This window comes from Rhipicephalus sanguineus, chromosome 1 (assembly GCF_013339695.2).
Source record: "Rhipicephalus sanguineus isolate Rsan-2018 chromosome 1, BIME_Rsan_1.4, whole genome shotgun sequence".
Taxonomy (NCBI): domain Eukaryota; kingdom Metazoa; phylum Arthropoda; class Arachnida; order Ixodida; family Ixodidae; genus Rhipicephalus; species Rhipicephalus sanguineus.
In genome coordinates, this window is record NC_051176.1 from 120,668,029 (window position 1) to 120,688,444 (window position 20,416).

Consider the following 20,416-nt stretch of genomic DNA (forward strand, 5'->3'; position numbering starts at 1 on the left):
TGCGTTGAGCAAAAATATCAAACTGAGAAAAACGCATTTGAAGTTTCAGACAACTGTGACTTTTGTGGAAGTGCAGCCACAGCACTAGTGGTTATATCATTTCATAGGTTTCTTCTTCACGAGAACAGCCATACCAAATATGTGACCATGACCTGCCGATGTACTGGCAAAATCTTCTTATAAAGCCACATAGTGCAGCAAGTACCAGAGTGATAACCTCCACCTTTAGCAACTCATAGGCCTGTACCAATTCCTTGCTAGCTAAAGAAATACAAAATTTGTCTATGAATGTGGCTTTGCAACAGGCAAATAAAATAACCAGAGAGATTAAGTCTAAAAGGCACGTGGGTTATTTATTAAACCAAAAATCAGTTATTATTGTCCAGCAATACCACTTGGCTCAACAGCAGGCAAGGGCTGTACTCGGGGTCCCCTGCTGGTTTGTGTAATTTTGAAAGTCTGTGCTTGGTGTCACTACTGCATAAGTGCTTCTTTTGCAACTTCCAATGTCAGTTTTTAACCTTCTCCAGGCTGTGGAGCACAAATCAATTTTCCAAAGTGCAACACGGCGTCTCTGCCATTTCGGTGTTGCTCTGTCAGGTCGTGGTTGAAGCGACTACCGTTGCACCCTTGTCGACAGTATTTGTGGCCCTAATTTAATGCATTTCACTTCAAATGACATTAATTATCTTAGCACCACTATCACCAGCTACCTTCTACGAGAAACGCTTCTCGCGCGAGTCGCACCTATGATAATGAAGCACAGGCTTTGAAAGCAGCCTATACCCTCTGTCTTGAAAAAGGTCACTGCTTGAGCCGAACTCTGAACGAAGCACAAGCCCAAAGAACGTTTTTATCACGGATAAGTCCACGCGGATAAATTCTGTGACATTTTCCTTGCCGCCGTTCACCAACATCCAACGGCTTGAATTTCCGCTGCTTCGTTGCGTGCACTCCTCCCATCGCCGTATTTCCCGCGCACTCGGCAGTCCCGCATAGTATGCCATACGAACGCGGTTTCGAATGCCACTGAAGCGTTGCCTAATGATCCGATGGCTGCAGCTTGACCAAGGGGAACCGGGCAGTTCTCGTAGACTCCTCGTAGACTCGACGCTCCGGTAGCAACAAGTAGTTTCGGCATCGCGCCCTCGTACGCTTGGCGAGTCTTCTGGCGCGACACAAGTTACCTTATTTTGTGCCAGCACAAAATAAGGTAACTTGTGTCGGCGGGCCGCACGAACGCGAGCGTAAGCAGAGGAAGATGACACTCGTAACAACACACGAGCACACGACACCGGCAACACGGCAGGCGCAGAACAAAAATACAAAAACAAAATGGCCGCCTCGGGTTGCGCCAGCCAATGGGAGGCGCGAGAGAAGGGGCTGGCCTCGCGCGCGCGCCCTCTGGCCAATGAGCGTTCTACAACCACCCTTCGGAAAAGCGCCGATAACGGCCGTTCTGTTGCAGCGACGCCATTTTGAAACGCCGCAAAATGTACACAAAGAAAACAGCTTCAAAACAAGCCAAAGATGGCGGCGATCAGCCAGCTGCTGCGCCCGCGGCGCGCGCGGGACGTTTGAACAAATTTTGCCTGTTGAGATGCATTTTGCGGCTCCCGTGGAGTCTTAAAAATAAGTTTTAACCCATTTCCCGGGCGAAATCGGCGATAATATTTTGAGGGCAGCTGCTTAGGGGTGCAAACATTCCTAAAATGCGTTTTTCTCAAAACTGATTTTCTGTCCATTTTTTACTATTCTAAGACCCGCGTCCCCCCTTAAGGACATGAATCTAAAGCAAATGGAAGCATCAGTTCGGAGCTTACACGCTACAGAGCACATGGCGGCCACTTGATAGACTCAAGGTGGACGACAACCGCTTTTGGCACTGCGGCCATGTTTTTCGGAGGCTTGCTGGCGTAGCTTGCCGTGCAAGTTGGACTGCTGTCGCGCGTGCGGCGACGGCAGACGTTCTGCGGCACCGCGCCGTTGCGGCAGGCTTGCCGCTAGCGTGAGCGGGCCCTTACGGGCCGCAGATGTCGATTCGCAAGCGGCAACACGACCAAGAACAGCAAGGTGCGCACGAACAGCTGTTTGCAGAGTAACCGGAAGTCGTCGGTTGTCGTTCGGTCAATCGCAAGCATCGAAACTGATAACGTCATAGTTTCACTGGTGATGTCACACATGTCCGTGGCGGGAATGGCGGGGTCCGGAAAGGAGAAGCTATTGTTTTTTCGAAATTGTGGCGCGCCCGCGACCTGTAGCGCTGCGGCGTGTGGCATCGTTGATCGCGACGGCATTCTGCACGCGATGCGCTTGTTTACTTGAAATGTTTGGGAAAATGTCGGAGGGGGTTTAGGGGCCCTTTAAAGGGGCCCTGCAACACCTTTCTTAGTTATATTGGAATAGTCTCATTATTGACGTATGACTCTTCACGAGTCATATGCCGCAAAAATTTTTCGAATCCGTCAAGTCTAAGTGGTGTTACCAAATTATAGAGATCACGTTCCGCAGCTTTCTCCCTCAACTCAACGTAGCGAGCTCGCGGAAAGCTGCGCGCGGCGTGAAGGGAGGGAGGGAGGGAGGGCAGAGGTGCGAGGAGGCGACGTCAGCGCCGGCGGCTTTTCTCTCTGGCGTCTCGGCGCAACCACGTGGTCTGTGGCGCCACTTCCGGTCGGCTCGCGCGGTCGTCGTCGAGCGGCGGAGACCATCGCACAGTGTATCGCGCGTTCTTGAAAAGTGCGAGTCGGTTTGGTAATGTTGGGTGTGCACCTCAAACTGCCGTAGTGTTTTCATCGCTCTGCCAACCATGGACGCAAACTTGCGTGCGCGTTTGGAACGAATGACAGCTGAGATGGGTTTCGACCCACACTCCGATACATCGCCTCGTCGCACTGCTCGCGCTTGAATCGTATTCAACGCGGCAAAGCTGCGTGCACCCTACTCCCAGTGGTGGTACTTCGATGCTGTTTGCTCTTCGAATGCGGGCGCACAGCGAGTGCGGGCTGACAACAAAGAACTAAAGACTAGAAGAAAGGATCGTGGGGCATCGGGCCGGCGCGGACCCATCCCCCGGCTGTCTGCAGCTACCGTGAAAATGCGAGTCTGCTTGGTTGCTGTGTCGCAGTTTCTCGGGAACCTGAGACTACGGGGAGGATACGCCGAGGTACGGCTCGATGACATACTGAACAGACAGCGAACGGCGGAGCCGATCGCACTGTGTATCGCGCGTGCTTGAAAACTGCGCGTCGGTTTGGTAATGTTGGGTGTGCACCTCGAACGCCGTAGTGTTTTCATCGCTTTGCCAACCATGGAAGCAAACCTGCGCGCTCGTTTGGAACGAATGACAGCTGAGATCGGTTTCGGCCCATACTCCGATACACCGCCTCGCAAGACGGCACTGGCAGACGACCCCGAAGCGCCGCCATTACCGGATGCCAGCACTGTTATCGGAGACATGCTGCACGGCTGCCTCGGTCGGTCGTGAGAACGTGCCGACGATGCAGTTCCCAGCTGACGAGGCAACACTCGAACGGCTGCCACTCTCAACGGCAACCGGCGATGGTCAAAAGCACAGAAATATTCACGTTTTCGGCACTGCGCATGGCGAAGAAAACGGAACCACGCAACTACGAGCAGACGAGCTGTCGGTGAGACCGGAAGTGCTATTATTAATGTTTGTTCGGTGCTTTTAACGCGATAACAGAATTTAAACATACATATTATCTACTTATTGAACTCAAAATTAACAACGAAAGTAATAATGAGGGTGTTATCGTGATTATAACATCAGCCAATGGTGGAACTGCCGACAATCGCGTCATATTTTGCGGACTAATACATCACTTGTCGAGAGAAGAGGGAGCGATTTTCAGCTGACTGAGAATTTATTGTAAATTCCAGGCCGTGCGCATCGCTATAATATTTGGCTCGCGTGTTCTCGGGAGCCTCGACTACCGATCGGCAGCGCTTTTTGAGCATGCTCGAAAAGTGTTGCAGGGCCCCTTTAAGGTTGTCCGTGTGACAGGGGTATAACACTCGTTCGAGTAGCGGAACTTAAAAAAGGGTGCAAAAATAAGACAGGCGTGGACGTCGCTGTACTAACAACTGAAATTTTACTTCTATGTTGCTGCGGCGGTGCGGTCACACCGGTCACACCAGCTCGCGGCGAGCCGCTCCTTCCAAGGTGCATTTTTGGGGGGTCACGCCAATTTGTAGCAGCCTGGAGAGGGTTATGTCGGTTATGGTTATGTCCCCAAAAAGCGCCCGGCAATGTGCCGAGAAAAATGATGCACGGACACATTCATCTCGCGGCACGAAAATTTTGCCGTGCGGCAGCTTTGGAGTGTCGCGTTTTGCCGCCGGCGGCGCTCTGCGCACGTTTTTCCGCTAGTGTGCTTATAGTTTGGCGCAGTTTTGGCGCAAAACAGCGGAGATGTAGCAGGATGTAGCAGCTTTCACGTCTTGGCGCAGTTTGGCACAATTGGCGCAGCTATCACATCAATGGTATTCTCTTTAGTACAATATGAAATAATTTCGGGGGTTTTACGCGCCAAAACCACAATATAATTATGAGGCATAATGAAAGGCTCAACATCATTTCGACCACTTAGGATTCTTTAACATGCAATGACAACACACAGTGAACGAGCCTCTAGCATTCTGCCTCCCTTGAAATGTGACCGGACCAAACCTTTGTCTTTCGGGTCAACAGCCAAACCCCGCAACAACTGCGCTAGTGCCGTGGCTAGCAACATTTATAGAACATTTTTCAGTTGTCAAACTACCCGCCTCCACCCTACTATGAAAGCAGCGCAGAGGTTTCGGCTTCCAGTACAGGTGGTGCTGAAGCAGCAGCAGGTTCTACGTAGCAGACGAAGGGAGGCAAGAGCAAAGGCGGCAGACAGCTACGACTGTTTGTGCAGATGTAACTGCTGAGCAAAACAGTTGCGAAAACGATCTATTTTGTGTTTGTGTGTAAAAAAGATGACTGTACACTACAATACTTGAGACTGGGTCTGTTGGTGTTCTATGCTACAGTATGCACGGCAATCACAGCTGAAGCTACAGCTCTCATGTTCATCACTACAAGCATTACAAGGAGATGAAGTTTTTTCAAAAGTTATCGATTATTTGGTTTGACCTGTTTTGTTAAGATTAGTCTCTCACTGTTTCAAAAATAAAAATTGAAGTCGAGACGCAACTGGAAATGCATTAAAATTGCGTCTAACGAGCACATGGTGGCTGTTAACTTCACTATATTCATTATTTCACCATGTACCATGTCATAGTAAGGTTCCAGTGCACTAAGCTAAGCACTCCAGTATCTGCTGTACATTAGTGGGCAACCAGACGTGCATTAGTAACCATGAGCCGTTGCTGGCGCAAAGAAAAAAATGTGCCTCAACTTCAGCACAACACACACCTGATAGCCACCCGATGACTGCTGCCTAAAATCTGGCCTATCACGACTAGGCAGCAGTGTGCCTCCTCGGACCTCCTCCCGACTCTCGCTTGAATGACACGAGCGCTGATCCAGGTCTTCCTTTTCAGCAGGCACAGATGTGGACTCATCAGGCACACTGGGTGGCTGCTGCTGCTGCTGCGGCTGCTGCTGTTGCTGGCCGGCAGCGTTGGCGGCAGCAGCCGTGGCAGCGGAGGACTGCTTGATTTGCTCGTAACGCTTCTCCTCCTCTTCTCTGCGCTGTCTGGTGCGCTCCACAGTCACCGCCATCTCATCATTCTGCTGCTGCCGTCGCTGCCGCCACAGTTCTTCCTCATCACCAGTCAGCTGGTCAAGGCCTTGGCGACTACCACCTCGAGATGGTGCCACTGGGCCGACACCAAATCCAGAATGGTGCGACGGTTGCTGCACAAAATCGGATTGAGCTGCTTTTGGTTTGAACATTTATGCAAGTACCCAGCACCATGCTTTCAAGGAAGTTGTCATACAAAAAGCACTGCAATGGGCAACGTACAGTCCTCATGGATCAAAACGTGACACCAGAGCTTTCAATATACACTCAAACCTCATTATAACGAACACGGATATAACGAAGTAAATTAAGAATAATCTTGTCATAGCTACAGTGTTATAAACGTTTATAACGAATTTTCGGATATAGCGAAGTTATTTTCGTGGCAGATGCAACTTTGTTATAATGAGGTCTGCGTAACCGCACGTGCAATTGCTCGAGATCACCGCATCATGTCACTACGAAACTGGCTGCCAAAAATAAGGTTGGGTCTGATTTAAGCGCTCAGAGTCGAAACTAATCAGATATGACACGTCCGTTTGTCAGTGTGCATCATGATCTAGGACACTTTCTTCACTTCTTTTCCTTGAATGTGCAGCTAACTTTATGTGATCACAAGCGTGCTGGTGTAATTCTATACGGTAATTCTAGCACTACAAAGTGCAGCAAAGTCACGTAGCAGCATCCCGCGGGGGCCGCAGTAGCTATGCAGCTTGCAACGCTCAAATCAGCCAATGTCATTATCTTAGTGCTTATGGTGCGATCATTTCGGCTTATGGCATCATTTGTGGAGAGAAGAGGGAGCAACTTCGATCTGACATGTTAGCAGGACCCTCGACTGCCGATCGGCAGGATTTTCTGACCATGTTCAAAAGTGTTGCGGCCCTCTTTAATGCAAAACCAACCAACTTGGACGTGGTTGTTCCATTAAAGAGGGAGAAGTGACGTTTAGAAATTCTTTTTCATTAAATTAAATGAAAATTGTAACCCAGAGTCTCTCATGCCGATTTCAAAAATGCAATTGCATTTTAAATTAGCTGAGTTGCTGCAGATATCATTAAAATTAATCGTCTATTATTTAGAGGAACAATGCAAGGAGAGCCCTGGCCAGAATATTAATATTAATACAGTAATTATTAATACCTCGTTACAGTAATATTAATACCTCGTTAACTCGATTTCCCATAGGTGCAATGTGTTTATTGCCCTTTATCTCCACGTATCTGTGCCCACTTTCGGTTATCTCAAAATCTTGACTGAGAGTGGAACAAACACTTCGCCGCCAAACCGTTTCACAAAATACTAGCGGCAAAATTTCATGCGTTTCACAAAGTTCGCCGCGCTTACAATCAAGTGGACATTGTTGTCGAAAGTGAAGTCGAAACCTACCAGCGTAACTACTTTGTCAAGCAACCCTGTGTCACGTCATGTAACGCTTAGACGTACACAGAGTCAGACCCTGCAAAATAGCACGGGTCGCACACGTCGTTTTGTTTACCGTCAGAGATGCCATTTCAGCATTTTATTTACGCAAGACACGTCGCGCGGATTTCTTCGTTGGCCTTGCAATGTGGTGAGGTTAACGTTGCCAAAGCAAAGCAAGTCACTGATGCTGCGAAGAAAGGTAGCCCTAATCAAAGAAGCGGGTTCGAGGCTCGAAGTTTCCGGACGTCAAAACGGCGTTGTGTGGTTGCAACGTGCGAGAAGAACCCCTTCCAGTCACAACACTGACAGAGAAGACCGATTCTCTGGACTTAGCGGTGGGCTACACAGATATCCCCTGCAACATCGGTTGGTTTGACCAATTCCTTAGGGGGGGAGCGGGTCTGAGACCGAAAAACGCAAAAAAGATCGAGTTTTTAAAAACGTTATATTTGGATTCTGCTGCTACTGATGCATAACTTAGCCAATTTTCATGCATCATAGACCAGTAATTTAGCCGTGACAGCATTTTATGCGACATCAGCGAGCTAAATTTTTAGCGATGAACGCGTAAAAAACGGGCTTTTTCAGCGCCACGCTATTGCCATTCTACGTTCCCTACGGCAGCCATCTTGGGTCGCATTCAAAAGAGCCGCGCTTTTTCTTGAATACCTTGCCGCCCTTGTTTCCGTCCACTCAGAAATCACGTAGAAGATATGCGCCAAAAAAAGGTCTCACCGCATGAGCCTATTGGCACAATGAGCACACGTGACTAAATAACGCTTTCCGATTCGTCAGGCCTCCCGCGCTGTCTGCTGCAGCGCACGCAAAGCGACAAGTTCATCTCGCCGTAGTTTCGCTGTGTTCCAGTCGATTTACATCCGTAAAGTTCCAACCCGCGCGAGCTGGCAAGAAATTGGAGCAGCCGTTTTTGATCATCCTCAACAAAAACTGCACGCTGCGGCGGCGTATTGGCACGGCGCCAAGCGAGCTAGGCGATGTGCGCCGCAGCCGCCGGCAGTGAATTAGGCCTACGCTCTTGGCCGCGTTTTGAAACTGATCGTTGCGCAGCGCTCATAAATTCGAAAGAAGAAACGCAAAAAACCAGGGCGTAGCGAGATCATGGCTCGGATGCATCACAAGCGCACCCAGCGGAGGTCGGCGTGGGGGCGGAACGTGATTCATCGGTAAAATGCCGACTGTGCCGGCGGCCGCCTCGGACGACGTCAGTGATAGGCAGCGTGGTAGAAGGATCGACAGAACGTTCTTGACTAGCGCCGATCATGCACAACAGCAGAAACAGACTGAAGATAAGATCTCCAGCTTATCGACAACTTCCGCTAGCGAGCGCAAGCTGCGGACGCTCGCAACAGCGTGCAAGGACTCTGACCCATTGGTGGCTAACTACGGGATCGTCGACTTCTCCGCAATCAGCAAACTGCTTGAAAGGACATGCAATGGGGCAGGCTTGGTATGCTGCCGAAGCGACCTGACCGGTATGTTTGGACGGGAGTCTCCACAAACCCTTTTGCTGCCTTCGGGGAAAGAACTGCAGGGGCAAGCACGAGGAACCTGTTATCCTGCTTCCCCCACCTGCGTGCCGTCAACCGCTGGACCCTTGCTGCTTCAAGTGGGCAACGACCCCTCAGCGACAGTGAAATGGACTGTGCCATGGTGGGAGGTGTCGTGTGTGTGATTGGTGGTCATCAAGAAGGAGGAGCCAAACTGAGGGGTTAAAACGACGGTGCTGAGTGAGAAATGGGGCTCTGAGCCCTCGGTAACAGGCTCATCCAATTCGCTCGTCGCTGAACTCTTTCCTTGTCATGATGTAATTGAGTGTGCGAAAAGTGCCAGTAAACTTGTTATTGTTTTCCCATCTTGCTAGCATCAGTTCCTCAACCCGGAGACTCGACTACGCTACCAAACGGAGTCCGGGTACGACGCTGCCCTATCGTAGCAACAACCTGGTTGCCAATGAGGGACGGATCCAAATAACCGGTCGCAACAACTGGTTGCAGCGGTGAGATGGATTCGAATACCCAGGCACGACAGCCTTCACATCACCTTTATGCAATTCCAAGGCTCAACCACGGTAAGTAGTTCACCGGTTAGTTTCTTTCCTACCAAGGCTCTCTGTACCAGAGGACTTCTGCTTTGAAATTAGAGTGCACAGTGCAGTGCCCATTCTCTCATTGATGTGGTTGATGCTATCTTTTTTTTCTATGGGTATGTACCCATACACTCTGGCTTCTTGCAAAGCAAGTGCGGCTGTCACCTGGCTACAAGGTCTTATACAGTCAAACCTCTATATCGAACACGGACATATCGAATTATTGCCTATATCGAACGGTTCCTATAGACCTTTTCACAGACGGCTCCCTGGACGCCGCCATAGACCTCTTTGGGCTGCGCTAAATAGGCGCGACCCCCCAAAAATGCACTACCGAGGCTGTCACCTCGGCCTTTGTACTCCCGCGTGCAGCCCAACATGGCGGCGTTTTTTCCCTCCTGTGAAAAGGTGAATATCACGTGGGAAATTGCATGCATTTTCAATTTTTTTATTTCGAACGAAGTTTGACCCGCGCGCAGCCCAACATGGTGGCATTTTTTTCTCTCCTGTGAAAAGGTGAATATCACGTGGGAAATTGCATGCATTTTTAATTTTTTTATTTCGAACGAAGTTTGACATATAATGAATATATCGAACTCGGCCACCCCAAACTGCCTGCGCTCCGTTAACAGGCAGCGAGCTTTCCCGCAACTCTCGAAAATAGCGGTAGCGCGGTGGGCGTTTACGACTGCTGCACACATCGATGGCGCCGAGCGCGCCACTTGAACATAGCGGTGTACGCGCACCGCAGCCTTGCAGCAACGATGCACTGCACTTGTTGCACCAGCTCCTCCTTGGTAGCGTCACCAGGCATCCGTCACTCCGTCGCATCGGTCGTTGTGCTCGTGTGTTAGGCCTGCCGCGCGTTGTGGTGTGTGTAGCGATGGCTGCAAACGCGAAGAAACGGACGACCCTGACTTTTGCAGCAAAACTGGAAGCAATCCAGCGCGTCGAGAACGGCGAGAAGAAGTCGAGCGTCGCAGACGGGTTAGGCATACCAAGGAGCACATTGAGTACTCTGCTCAAAAACAAAGGCGACATAAAGGCCAAGGCCGAGAAAAGTCAGTACTCGGGCGCGCGACGTGTACGCAAAGCTGCTTTTGAAGATGTTCAGAAGTCTCTCCACAAGTGGTTCATGGACGCAAGGAACCAAAATATTCCTGTATCGGGGCCAATGTTGCAACAGAAGGCAAAGAACTTTGCATTCATTCTCGGCATCGAGAATTTCAGTGCGAGTAGCGGTTGGCTGCAACGTTTTAAGACTCGTTCAACATTGTCGGGAAGACTGTGTCGGGAGAGAGTGAGGACGCCAGTGATGAAAGAATTCAGAAGTGGCTTGATCATGAGTGGCCCAAAGTTCTCGGCAAGTACCGTATTTACTCGAATCTAACGCGCACCTTTTTTTCGGCAAAACGAGTCGTAAAATCGCATGCAGAATCGAGCACCGAAAAAACGGTTATCGTATTGCCATCGGCATTTCAAAATGGCCGCCTCCTACGCGCCTCGGCCATTTCTGTCATTGTTTCAGTTCGTACGTGTGCTGAGGAGTTTGTCATCTCGTTCTGCATTCGCATCGGCGGCATGGAAGTGCCCCCTCCAAATACTCGACGAGTGCACCACGATGTCGCATTTCAAAGAAAAGTTATTACATGTGCAGAGACAGACTGAAATCGGGCTGCATTGCGGTCATTCGGAGTTGCCGAAACGTGCGTGCGAGACTGGCGCTAACTGAAGTAGAAGATTGTTTTACAGCAAAGCTTCACGAAAAAGTTTCTGTGGACAAAAGCAGGGCCGGTTTGCCAAACTCGAAGAGCGTTGACAGCGACAAGGAGTTGTCCGACAGCGACGAAGACTGATCCATTACGCGACTCGTATCGCCGCCGTAGTGGTGACAGTTTCAGCGGCAAGGCCCGCCGTTTGACTTTCTTTTCTTTTTTTTTTTAAACTTTAGTTCTTTAAGGGGAACGCGGCTTTCGTATCGCGAAAAAATGGCATAAAATCGATTTTTTTGAAAATCGCATTTTCAGTTTCTGTAGACCCTTTTCTATCAGATTCCAAAATATCTTCACCAAAAACCACGTAGAAGTGCTTTAAAAAATTTGTTACGCCTGCCACGGTGGCGAAAGTTATTGCGGAAATCGCAAAAAACACTGATTTTCAAAAAATAATAGCTCCGCAACGGCGCCACCGTTCGCCGATATTTTGGTCTCATCGGAACGAGCATTTCTCCCTCTTCGAATTCCCCGCCTCAGCTGGCTCCTCCCTTCGAAAACAAGCGCACAAAAAGCAAATGTCTGAAGGTCGTTTCGAGGCCTCCGATCGGCCGCGTCCGCCATGTTGCCCCAGCGCACCTCACCATTGGTCCGATGCTCGCTCCGGGAGATCGTCGTCTGCAGCTCGTGCGTCTCGAGCTCACGGCTGTCGAAAGTCGCGCTACTTCGTTGCGTGTTCGCAATCGCTCTGTGTTCACGGCTCGATAACTTTGAACAAGAACTGCGTTTTAGTTTGGAGCTACTAGCGGAAGCTCGGTGGGATTACGATGGCGCGCCGCACTCGTAGCGAACATCGCAAACGCGCGTCTTGGACCGACTTTCTAGCGTTGACTCGTCGGATCCGTGGTTGGAGGTTCTGCTTATGCGCACTTCGGACGTCGTGACGAAGATGATCGCAGGACGACTCTTTGTACTCGCGACCACGCCTTACGAACTTTGAAACATCGGGCACCGCGGCCGGCGCGTCTACTGCTCGGAGTCGTCACTAGGCCTAACTCCACTCACGGCATCGGCACGCGAGACGAACCTCGAACTTTGCGGGCAAGAGCAACGCGTTAGCGGACTCGCGGCAGTGTGCTTCTTCGCAAGGAACGAAGCGCTTCCCCCGCCGGCTTCTCGGTACAGCGGATGGTCATTTTACGCATCGGCAGCGGACCCCACGGCCAAGCTCGTCGCGCAGCGGGCGCGCGTCGGCGTCCCGAAATGCGAGACCAAACACGTTGCGCGCCGATTTTTCGTCACCGCACCTAGGGATATTGCGGATCGTCACCGAATGCCGCGACCCAGAACATTGCGTGCAGATTTCCCGGACTCCGCGGCCGAGCACTTCGAGGTGAAATAAAGCACTGTTGATGCAACTTAGGCGCGCTTGGAGCCGTGAGTGGTATCGCCGCAAGCTCTCATGAATCATCTCAAAAAAATAAAAGCCTCGCAGATAACCGTGTTCGCCGCAACCGGGTGAATTGTGAAGTGCATCACAGTCGAGGTTTACAAGTGAGCTTGAGTGAAGCAGGGAGATGAATTTACATCTGCCCAATTCGCGTCTTGAATAAACGGCTAAGGAATTTCTATTCCCCCAATGCCTTGGCCGTACTTGCCTATTATTTAGGAGGAAGGGATAGGCTGTCATGATGAGAGCCACTCTTAGTATCCTATAAAAATTATTCAATGATCAATTGCAATGAAGACTTAGTGATAGCATGAATACAAGAAAGCTGGCAAAGCACCACAGCATATGGCCTAATCACATTACAATATAACGGGCAGCCGAGAAAGAATATCTGCGCTTGAAAAAGGCTAAGAATCGATCACTAGAGAAGATGGAAAGGCGGCAAAGAAAGAGTGCCAAAGGACACCTCCAGTTATGCTGCAGGATCATTTTAGAACTACATATGTGCTCGAAACTTTCAAACGTCGTTTTCTCAAAATGACTTTTTTGGCTAGTGAGGCTGCTTATCCCAGCCATATCTCTGGAACCACTCATCGAATTTCCATAAGTTTTTTTATTATGTACTTGAATAAATTTCTGAGGGGGTGACAAGCCCCTTTTTTCAATATGTTGTGTCTGTTATTTATTATAGTTAATCAAAATTTGATTGATAATATCCTAATCACCAACACTAAATTCGATGGTCTGCTAAAACTTTTCAGCAAGGAAATTCAAAAAAAGGGCTCTGTTACCCCCTGAAATATCAATCTGGGAATCATCATAGTTAATTTCACAGTTCCAGCACCTTTTGAAAGTTCTCCAGGCCTGGGATAAGAGAACCATGTGCACTATTCTGACATACTGCCGTAACTTGAGAACCAGTGAACATAACTTCATGAAATTTTGTAATTCTTCTAATGCTTTTGCTATGAGTCTATCCTGAAAATTTCATTAAGATATCTCAATAAACAAAAAAGTTGGTATCCGAAGGTAGCCTCCCCCGTTAAAACCCAAATACCTGTTCTTCTGAAAGTGCGAAGATGGACTCCTACGTACTTTTGTTCATTTCTCTCACAAAAAATGGGTGCACGTTAGAATCGATGTACGTTTTTTTTTTTTCTTTTTGGTCTCGGAAAACAGGTGCGCGTTACAATCGAGGGCGCGGTAGAATCGAGTAAATACGGTATGAGCCGAACCAAATCTTTAATGCTGACGAGACGGGCCTGTTCTGGCAAATGCTTCCGCGGCAAACGCTGGACACACGCGGGGACAAGTGCCACGAGGGCAAGCAAGGCAAGGCCTGTGTGACTGTCCTATTGGCTGCCAATATGGATGGGAGCACGAAGCTGCGGCCACTTGTAATTGGCAAATTTAAAACCCCGAGGTGCATGCGGAACTCCCCAATATTTCGGTGACTTATGCTTGGAATAAGAAGTCGTGGATGACGAGGGATATTTTCCTCAAGTGGCTGAAGGCGTGGGATTCGGACCTGGTGCGTCAGGGACGGAAGGTACGCCTTATTGTCGATAACTGCACGGCACACCACACCGATGCCCAGCTGAGCAACATCGAAGTGGTATTTCTGCCGTCTAACAGCACTTCAAAGCTCCAACCGTTGGACCAGGGCATTATCCGCACATTTAAGTCCATCTACAAGCGTCGGTTGGTCGACATTTTGCTTGTAAAACTCCGGATGGGCCAAGATATGAAGATCGATCTTTTGGGCGCCATCCAAATGCTCAAAGCGTCGTGGGAAAACGTCAAGCAGTCGACGATAGCCAACTGCTCTCGGCATGCGGGTTTCGGTGGCCACACTGACGAGGCATCAGTGGAAGAATCCGAGGAAGCTGGGTTGGCATGCGCAGATGATGAAAGCGAGCTCGCCGAAACGTGGAGCAAGCTGGAGAGCTTTGTTGGTGCGGAGCCGCAAAGCATGTGCATCGAAGACTTCGTTGGAGGTCACGACAGCACTGGTACAACGGCGGAGCAAACGGATGTAGAGATAGTCGCCGAAGCTACCGCTGAGCAGCCGAATGAAGACGCTGCCGAGGTGGATCCCGCAAGCGCTGATGGTGCCCCGCTCCCGACATCAGCTGAGGTCGTAGCCGCATTGACCCTTGCGCGCCGCCACTGCAGCGCGATTGAAGGCACCGGCCTCTCACTTGTGGATCGCCTGGACTATGTTGAGGACGCAGTCGTCAAACACGCCATTGCAAACAAAAAGCAGGCTACTCTTTTTCAGTATTTTAAGCCAACACAATAAATACTTTGTTTGAATCTTCAAGTGAGTATTTACTGCACCACGATTGGTTCGTTGGCTGTTTTCCACAAGCTCTTGACGCACTTTTTACGCGATTTTTTTATATCGAATTATTTCGCGATCGCTGTGCCGTTTGATATATCGAGGTTCCACTGTACCACTGCTTATGTTTTTGCAGCGACCTCTGGAACAGGATCAATGCAGCTTCGACTTCCATCTGGCATGCATGACCTTTTTGCAGTTCTATTTATCAACACTACTGTACGCAGAAAAAAAGCCCAACACACCTGGGGGGGCATAGGAGGGCCCACTCGTCCTGTGGGGAAGCCAGCAGCCGCCAGGGCAGGGGGTGTTGCAGCAGTTGGAGGGGTTCCCCTGGCTAGATAGTCCAAGGGTGGGGCACCAGTTGCACGGGGTGCTGCTGCCACTGCTGCTGCTGCAGGAGGCGGTGGCCCCTGTGGGGACTGCGGCCACTGGCGCACAGGGGCTGTCTGTGCCGATGGGGCCTGCTGGGACTGCTGCGACAGCGTTGGGGGCTGAGGCTGCAGCTCAGCACTCCCTGGGGCACCCCACGCCTTGCGCCCACGTTCCTCTCTGTCCATATATGCAGAGGCCTGTGTAGGAGGCGGCTCTCGGCCAGTGCGCTGCTGGGCCGACTGCTGCCCAGATGAGGAATCCCAGCCAGGCTCCCGACTGCGGCTTGGGGGAAGCTTCGGTCCTGCTGGTCCCGGAGGCCTACACTCGCCCTTCTCTGAACCCTTCATGGCCACAGGCTTGCCACTTTCAGACACTTGCCCAATATCGGACCCTTTGGAAGCTGCACCTCGACTGCTGCCCCCGGCATCCTCCTCATCACTGAACACCAGTTTAGCACTGCAGGGAGGGCGGGGGGGGAGGGAAAAAAATCTTAGCAACACAAAAACACCTTTATGCTCCCTTGCAACTAATGGAAGCTTCTGTCGAGTGCAGGTGTTCTCAAAGTTACTTGCAACCCAGACGCCCTACAACAGCATATCAAGGTTCCAAAGGCAATTAGAAAAAATCCATCCCCATTCACAAACAAATTTGATCAATTTAGATAATTTTTTACTGCATAATTAAGTCATCACATGCCACATCCCCAATTCTGTAGTCTGCAAACAGATTGTACAGATTCTTCTACCACGAATGAATTTTCTTCTTTTTCAGGGAGTGCACTGCTCCTGCATGTAGCTGACGTATTTTTCTGGCAGTGTTTGCCAACGCGCTGACGTCACTGCAGCTAAAATACAACCAAATCTGCTCTTCCTTAAGTGTAGCATGAAGCAAGGCATTATTGGAGATTTTTTTTTTTTTTCGCTGCTCCAATCCAAATGAACTTCATTATCATATCCTAACAACTTTTTCGGACTATTTTGCGGTCCCCGTGAGGTCCGGAAAATCTGTCTGCGACTGTATATGGCATTTGGGTATATGGAACAATTTCTAGCGGACATTGAAAATTGTAAATTCCAGGCCACGTGCTGTGCTATACTGTTTGGCTCACGTGTTCTCACGAGCCTCTACTACCCGTCACCATGCTGAAACCATGCTGAATAAGTACTGCAGGGCCTTTTTAAGCCTAACCAAAAAAAAAAAAAACCTAAAAGAAACCTCAAGGGGAGATGCTGCATCACAAATGTTTTTGTTTTGCCTTTTTTATGAAATCTGCACAGCTTATATTAATTAGAACTAACAGACAAGAAAGCCAAGGCCACAGCTTATGTATTGTTACATGCAGGTTTGAAATATGCAATTTTTTTTATACAGTACCTAGTGTAAGATATCATATATAACATTTTTGTATTGTTAGGTGAAAATTTTGTTTTAAATTGTGAAACCTACGAAGCAAATAAACATGACGCTGAGGCAAAAACCAGTCAAAAAGACGCCGGACAAGGGGAAGAAGTGACACACACAACGACTGGCAGTCGTGTGCGTCACTTCTTCCCCTTGTCCGGCGTCTTTTTGACTGGTTTCTGCCTCAGCGTCATGTACCAACTGACCTAGACTTCGACGTTATTTCAAACAAACATATCACAATCTGAAATGAGGACTATATGCAATGAAACAACAATGGATGTTATAAACGCATTTAAACAAACGTTATGCAATTGAGTCAATGCCAAGCACTTCACTTATGAAAGTTCAACATACCATAACTTTTGTTTCACTGGGATTACAATATCCATTCTTGTTTTACTGCATACAGTATTCATTCCACATTATTGTGGCATGCTGATTTGCATTGCAACTCTTATTAGTTTGCAAAAATATCTTGCTCCTAACAAGGCAGATTGATATTTTAGGAACTGCATATGATACTGCGCATATGACATGATACACATGATAAAAATACATAAAATACAATAAAAAAAGATAAATTTCTAAAGCAAGGTCCCTCAAATTTTTGTTTTTGCCCAATTCAGAACTCGGGACTTACTTATAGTCAATATCTCCCTTGGCAGCTGCCCAGCCATCTTGGGAGTCATTCTGAAGAATTTCATCAAATCCTTTGAGGTCTTTTTCACTGATGATAGCAGGCCGCTGGTAGCCGTCCTCATCAGGTGCGTTTCTCATGCCACGGACCCTACGTTATCAAAAAAAGAAAAGTAGGCAACCAATCACGATCTTGACTAGCATGATAAAAACTCTACGTACCTACTATCGGAGTAAGTATAGGGTGGGCGAGCGCCTCCAGGCACACCAGAGAAGCTTGTGGCATAGTTTCCAGGAAATCCACGTCCATAAACCTATTCGTAAGAGAACAGCCACAATTTCTAGTGATGTCATTCAAGTAATCTACAAAGCATTAGAACCATTTGATATTTCAGTTTTATGCATTAAAAAAACGTTTGAATCATTCGCCATAGTTTCAAAACCCATGCCATAAAGAATTCATTCAAAACTTTTACTTAGGGAAATGCTGGTCTCTTTAAATTTTTTTAAATTCTTGATCTATTAAGATGACACTAGCAGAGTTTGTGTGTATTTGTGTGCCGATTTCAAATATGCAATCACCGTATATGCTCGTGTAAGGGCCGAACTTTTTTTTTGAAATTTTTGCTTGGTGCAGCCGTTACACGAATCGGGCCAATGACAGCTCACCAAAGGTCTGTACTGTTTCTGCAACAATAGCAGAGTGCAAGAGGGTCTCAAATGACATGCCAGGAATGTTTTTATTAAGATTCCATTTCACTATCTCTGTCCCCGTTCTCGGAAGAGCTCGCCTCGGCGTCTGCGTCCTCCCAGAGACGATCATCCTCGGTGCCGTTCATGCAGTTTGAAATTCCAGTCACAATGAAGCTTTTCGCGACTGTTTCAAATGACGCAGCATGCCACGCACTCAAAATAATCACATGGCTTTCGTACTCGCTTGGAAGCTTTTGACAAAGCATCGTTCGGCGGCGGACGAGAGCTGGTTACGGTTCATAAACCGCATAGCCCACCCCCGACTTGCCTGGAATTGTGCCTGGGATATTTCCTTGTGGCGAGCGATGGCCAGGGCTTTCACGCGTATCATGTCGAGATGGCGTAGCTGTCCCTTCGAGCGTCGATGACATATTTGACATGTTCGCCTTCGAGTTCCGGGTATTTGCCCTTTTTATGCCTTTCGGCTCCTGGTGGTAGCGGCGAGGGCATCTTTCTGTTTGATACAGTAACGCACGCGCTTCACATAGACATCATATTTGCGTCGAGTTTCCCGCTTGCCATGCTCCTCGGGATATTCAATCACTTTCAGTTTAAATGCTGCAGTGTACGATCGCAAATGACGGCCCATCATCCCTCACCTGCGCTGGCTCAAACAGGCCTCACTACTACAGACGAAGTGGCACCGACAACACCAATCTGAAGAAACACTGCCAAGCTACCCACACGATGCCAACGATGCGCCACACAAAGCAATACAGTAAAACCTCATTAATTCGGATCTCAAGGGAGTGAAAAAAAAATGTCCAAATTATCCGAATGTCGAATTAACGAATGCATCACAAAAACGCACATTTTCAATTCCTTTATCGCATACCTTTATTTTGAGAAGTAGTCCGTGATGCTTGTTTGTTTTTTTTGTGGACAGCTGGGCGGCAAGGACTAGTTTGCGGGCATGTGACAAACCCTCTAGCGCAAGAGTATTGCCTGGGACATCGTAACAAAACTCCTCTAGAACGACGAGAGCGCCCGCGGCTTCTTTTGCGGTACGATGCACCGGGCGTAGTTCATTGCACAGGTCTTCGTCGGATGCCTCATCCGTCTCACCAATGCCTTGAAGGAATCTATGTTCATTCGTAGAGCATACCTCTCTGCTTGTGCGCATATAAGTGGTCCATTCAACGGCAGCTTCGACTCACGTGCAGTAACAATCCACTGCAACAACGCTTCCTCCAGTTGGTGGGCTGCAGTAAGCGATCGTTTTCGTCTGGCGTGAAATTCCTCGCCCTCAAACGCTTCCATTATTTGAGCCTCATTTTTCACGTACGTCGATAGCATGCTTTTTACGTCGAACGGACGCATCACCTCGTCTCTGGAAGCGCCGTCTTTGAGTGCCTTTAGTATCTTCACTTTAGTTGTTAAGTCCTTCGCCGCGTACTTCGTGCGTTTCGCCGGTTCCGACATCGTGGCAGGGTGATATATCACACCACCACTATGGCCCGACCACCACCTCGCGCACCGACACTTCAGATACGCCGAACAACGCACCAAAGAGGGGAAAAAAGCACGACAGACGTCTGCAAGTCCGCACACTATCCGTCGGAGGCATAGAGTGTCTTACAATAATGGTCGGAGGCCTTGTTCCTTTGTTATCCGTTCTCTGCCGATGATGATGATGAAACTGTGGCTTTCCCTTTGCATCGGGTGGTCGAAAAAAAATTTTGCATCCTAGCCTTCAATTACAAAAAGAAATGCGTGCTCCAAAACGCCACCTTGCGTCCCCTTTCACAAGTTTTCGAAAAAAAAATGCGGTTTTCCTTGGCCTCCGCGATCGGCATCGACAGCGCACCGTTGCTGCCGGAGCCCATGTCTGAGACCATAAGTTTGCACATGTGTGGCAAAGAAAATGCAATGTGATAAACATTATGGCTTCCAAGACGCAGTTTCAGTTTCGCCGTCTTTGGCTTGCCTCCAGTCCGAATTAACCAGCGCGCGTGCAATTTTGCATCGAATTAGCGAATGTTTGTTGCCATAAAGCTATGAACATTTTTGAAGGGAGGGTGTGGGAATGACGAATTATGCGAATTCCCGAATTAACGAGATTCTACTGTAATGGCGCCGTCAAGGTCGGCAGTAGCAGAAAAGCTGGCAGCGCCATCTAGCTGCAATTGAACTATCTACACTCAAACCTCGATATAACGAACTAGGATATAACGAATTATCGGTTATAACGAAGTTAATGAAGAATAGTCTTGTCATAGACACAGTGTTAAAAATAAACGTTTATAACGAATTTTCGGATATAACGAAGTTATTTTCGTGGCAGATGTGACTGTTATAATGAGGTGTGAGTGTACACCTTTCTGGCGGGACTTTTTGAATTTTTTTTGCGAAATTTCCCATCCAAAGTAGGGGTGCAGCCCTTACACGTGTATATACGCCATTTTTTTAGCAAAATATGTACTTTTTGGAGTTCTGAAATACAGTGATGCTACTGGCCTA

General features: G+C 48.7%; 1 protein-coding gene across 7 annotated transcripts in view; it reads right to left on the reverse strand.

Moving 5' to 3' along the window:
• The window catches only part of LOC119396975 (protein PRRC2A), a 163,188-nt gene that overhangs the window by 106,202 nt on the left and 36,570 nt on the right, over window positions 1-20,416 (reverse strand). For all 7 annotated transcript variants that reach the window (XM_037664393.2, XM_037664386.2, XM_037664433.2 and 4 more), the window contains exons 7-10: window positions 17,426-17,517; window positions 17,208-17,354; window positions 15,034-15,619; window positions 5,423-5,866 (exon numbers count right to left, since the gene is read on the reverse strand). In XM_037664393.2, coding sequence (XP_037520321.1) covers window positions 5,423-5,866; window positions 15,034-15,619; window positions 17,208-17,354; window positions 17,426-17,517 — 1,269 coding nt within the window. The remainder of the gene's footprint in view (window positions 1-5,422; window positions 5,867-15,033; window positions 15,620-17,207; window positions 17,355-17,425; window positions 17,518-20,416) is intronic.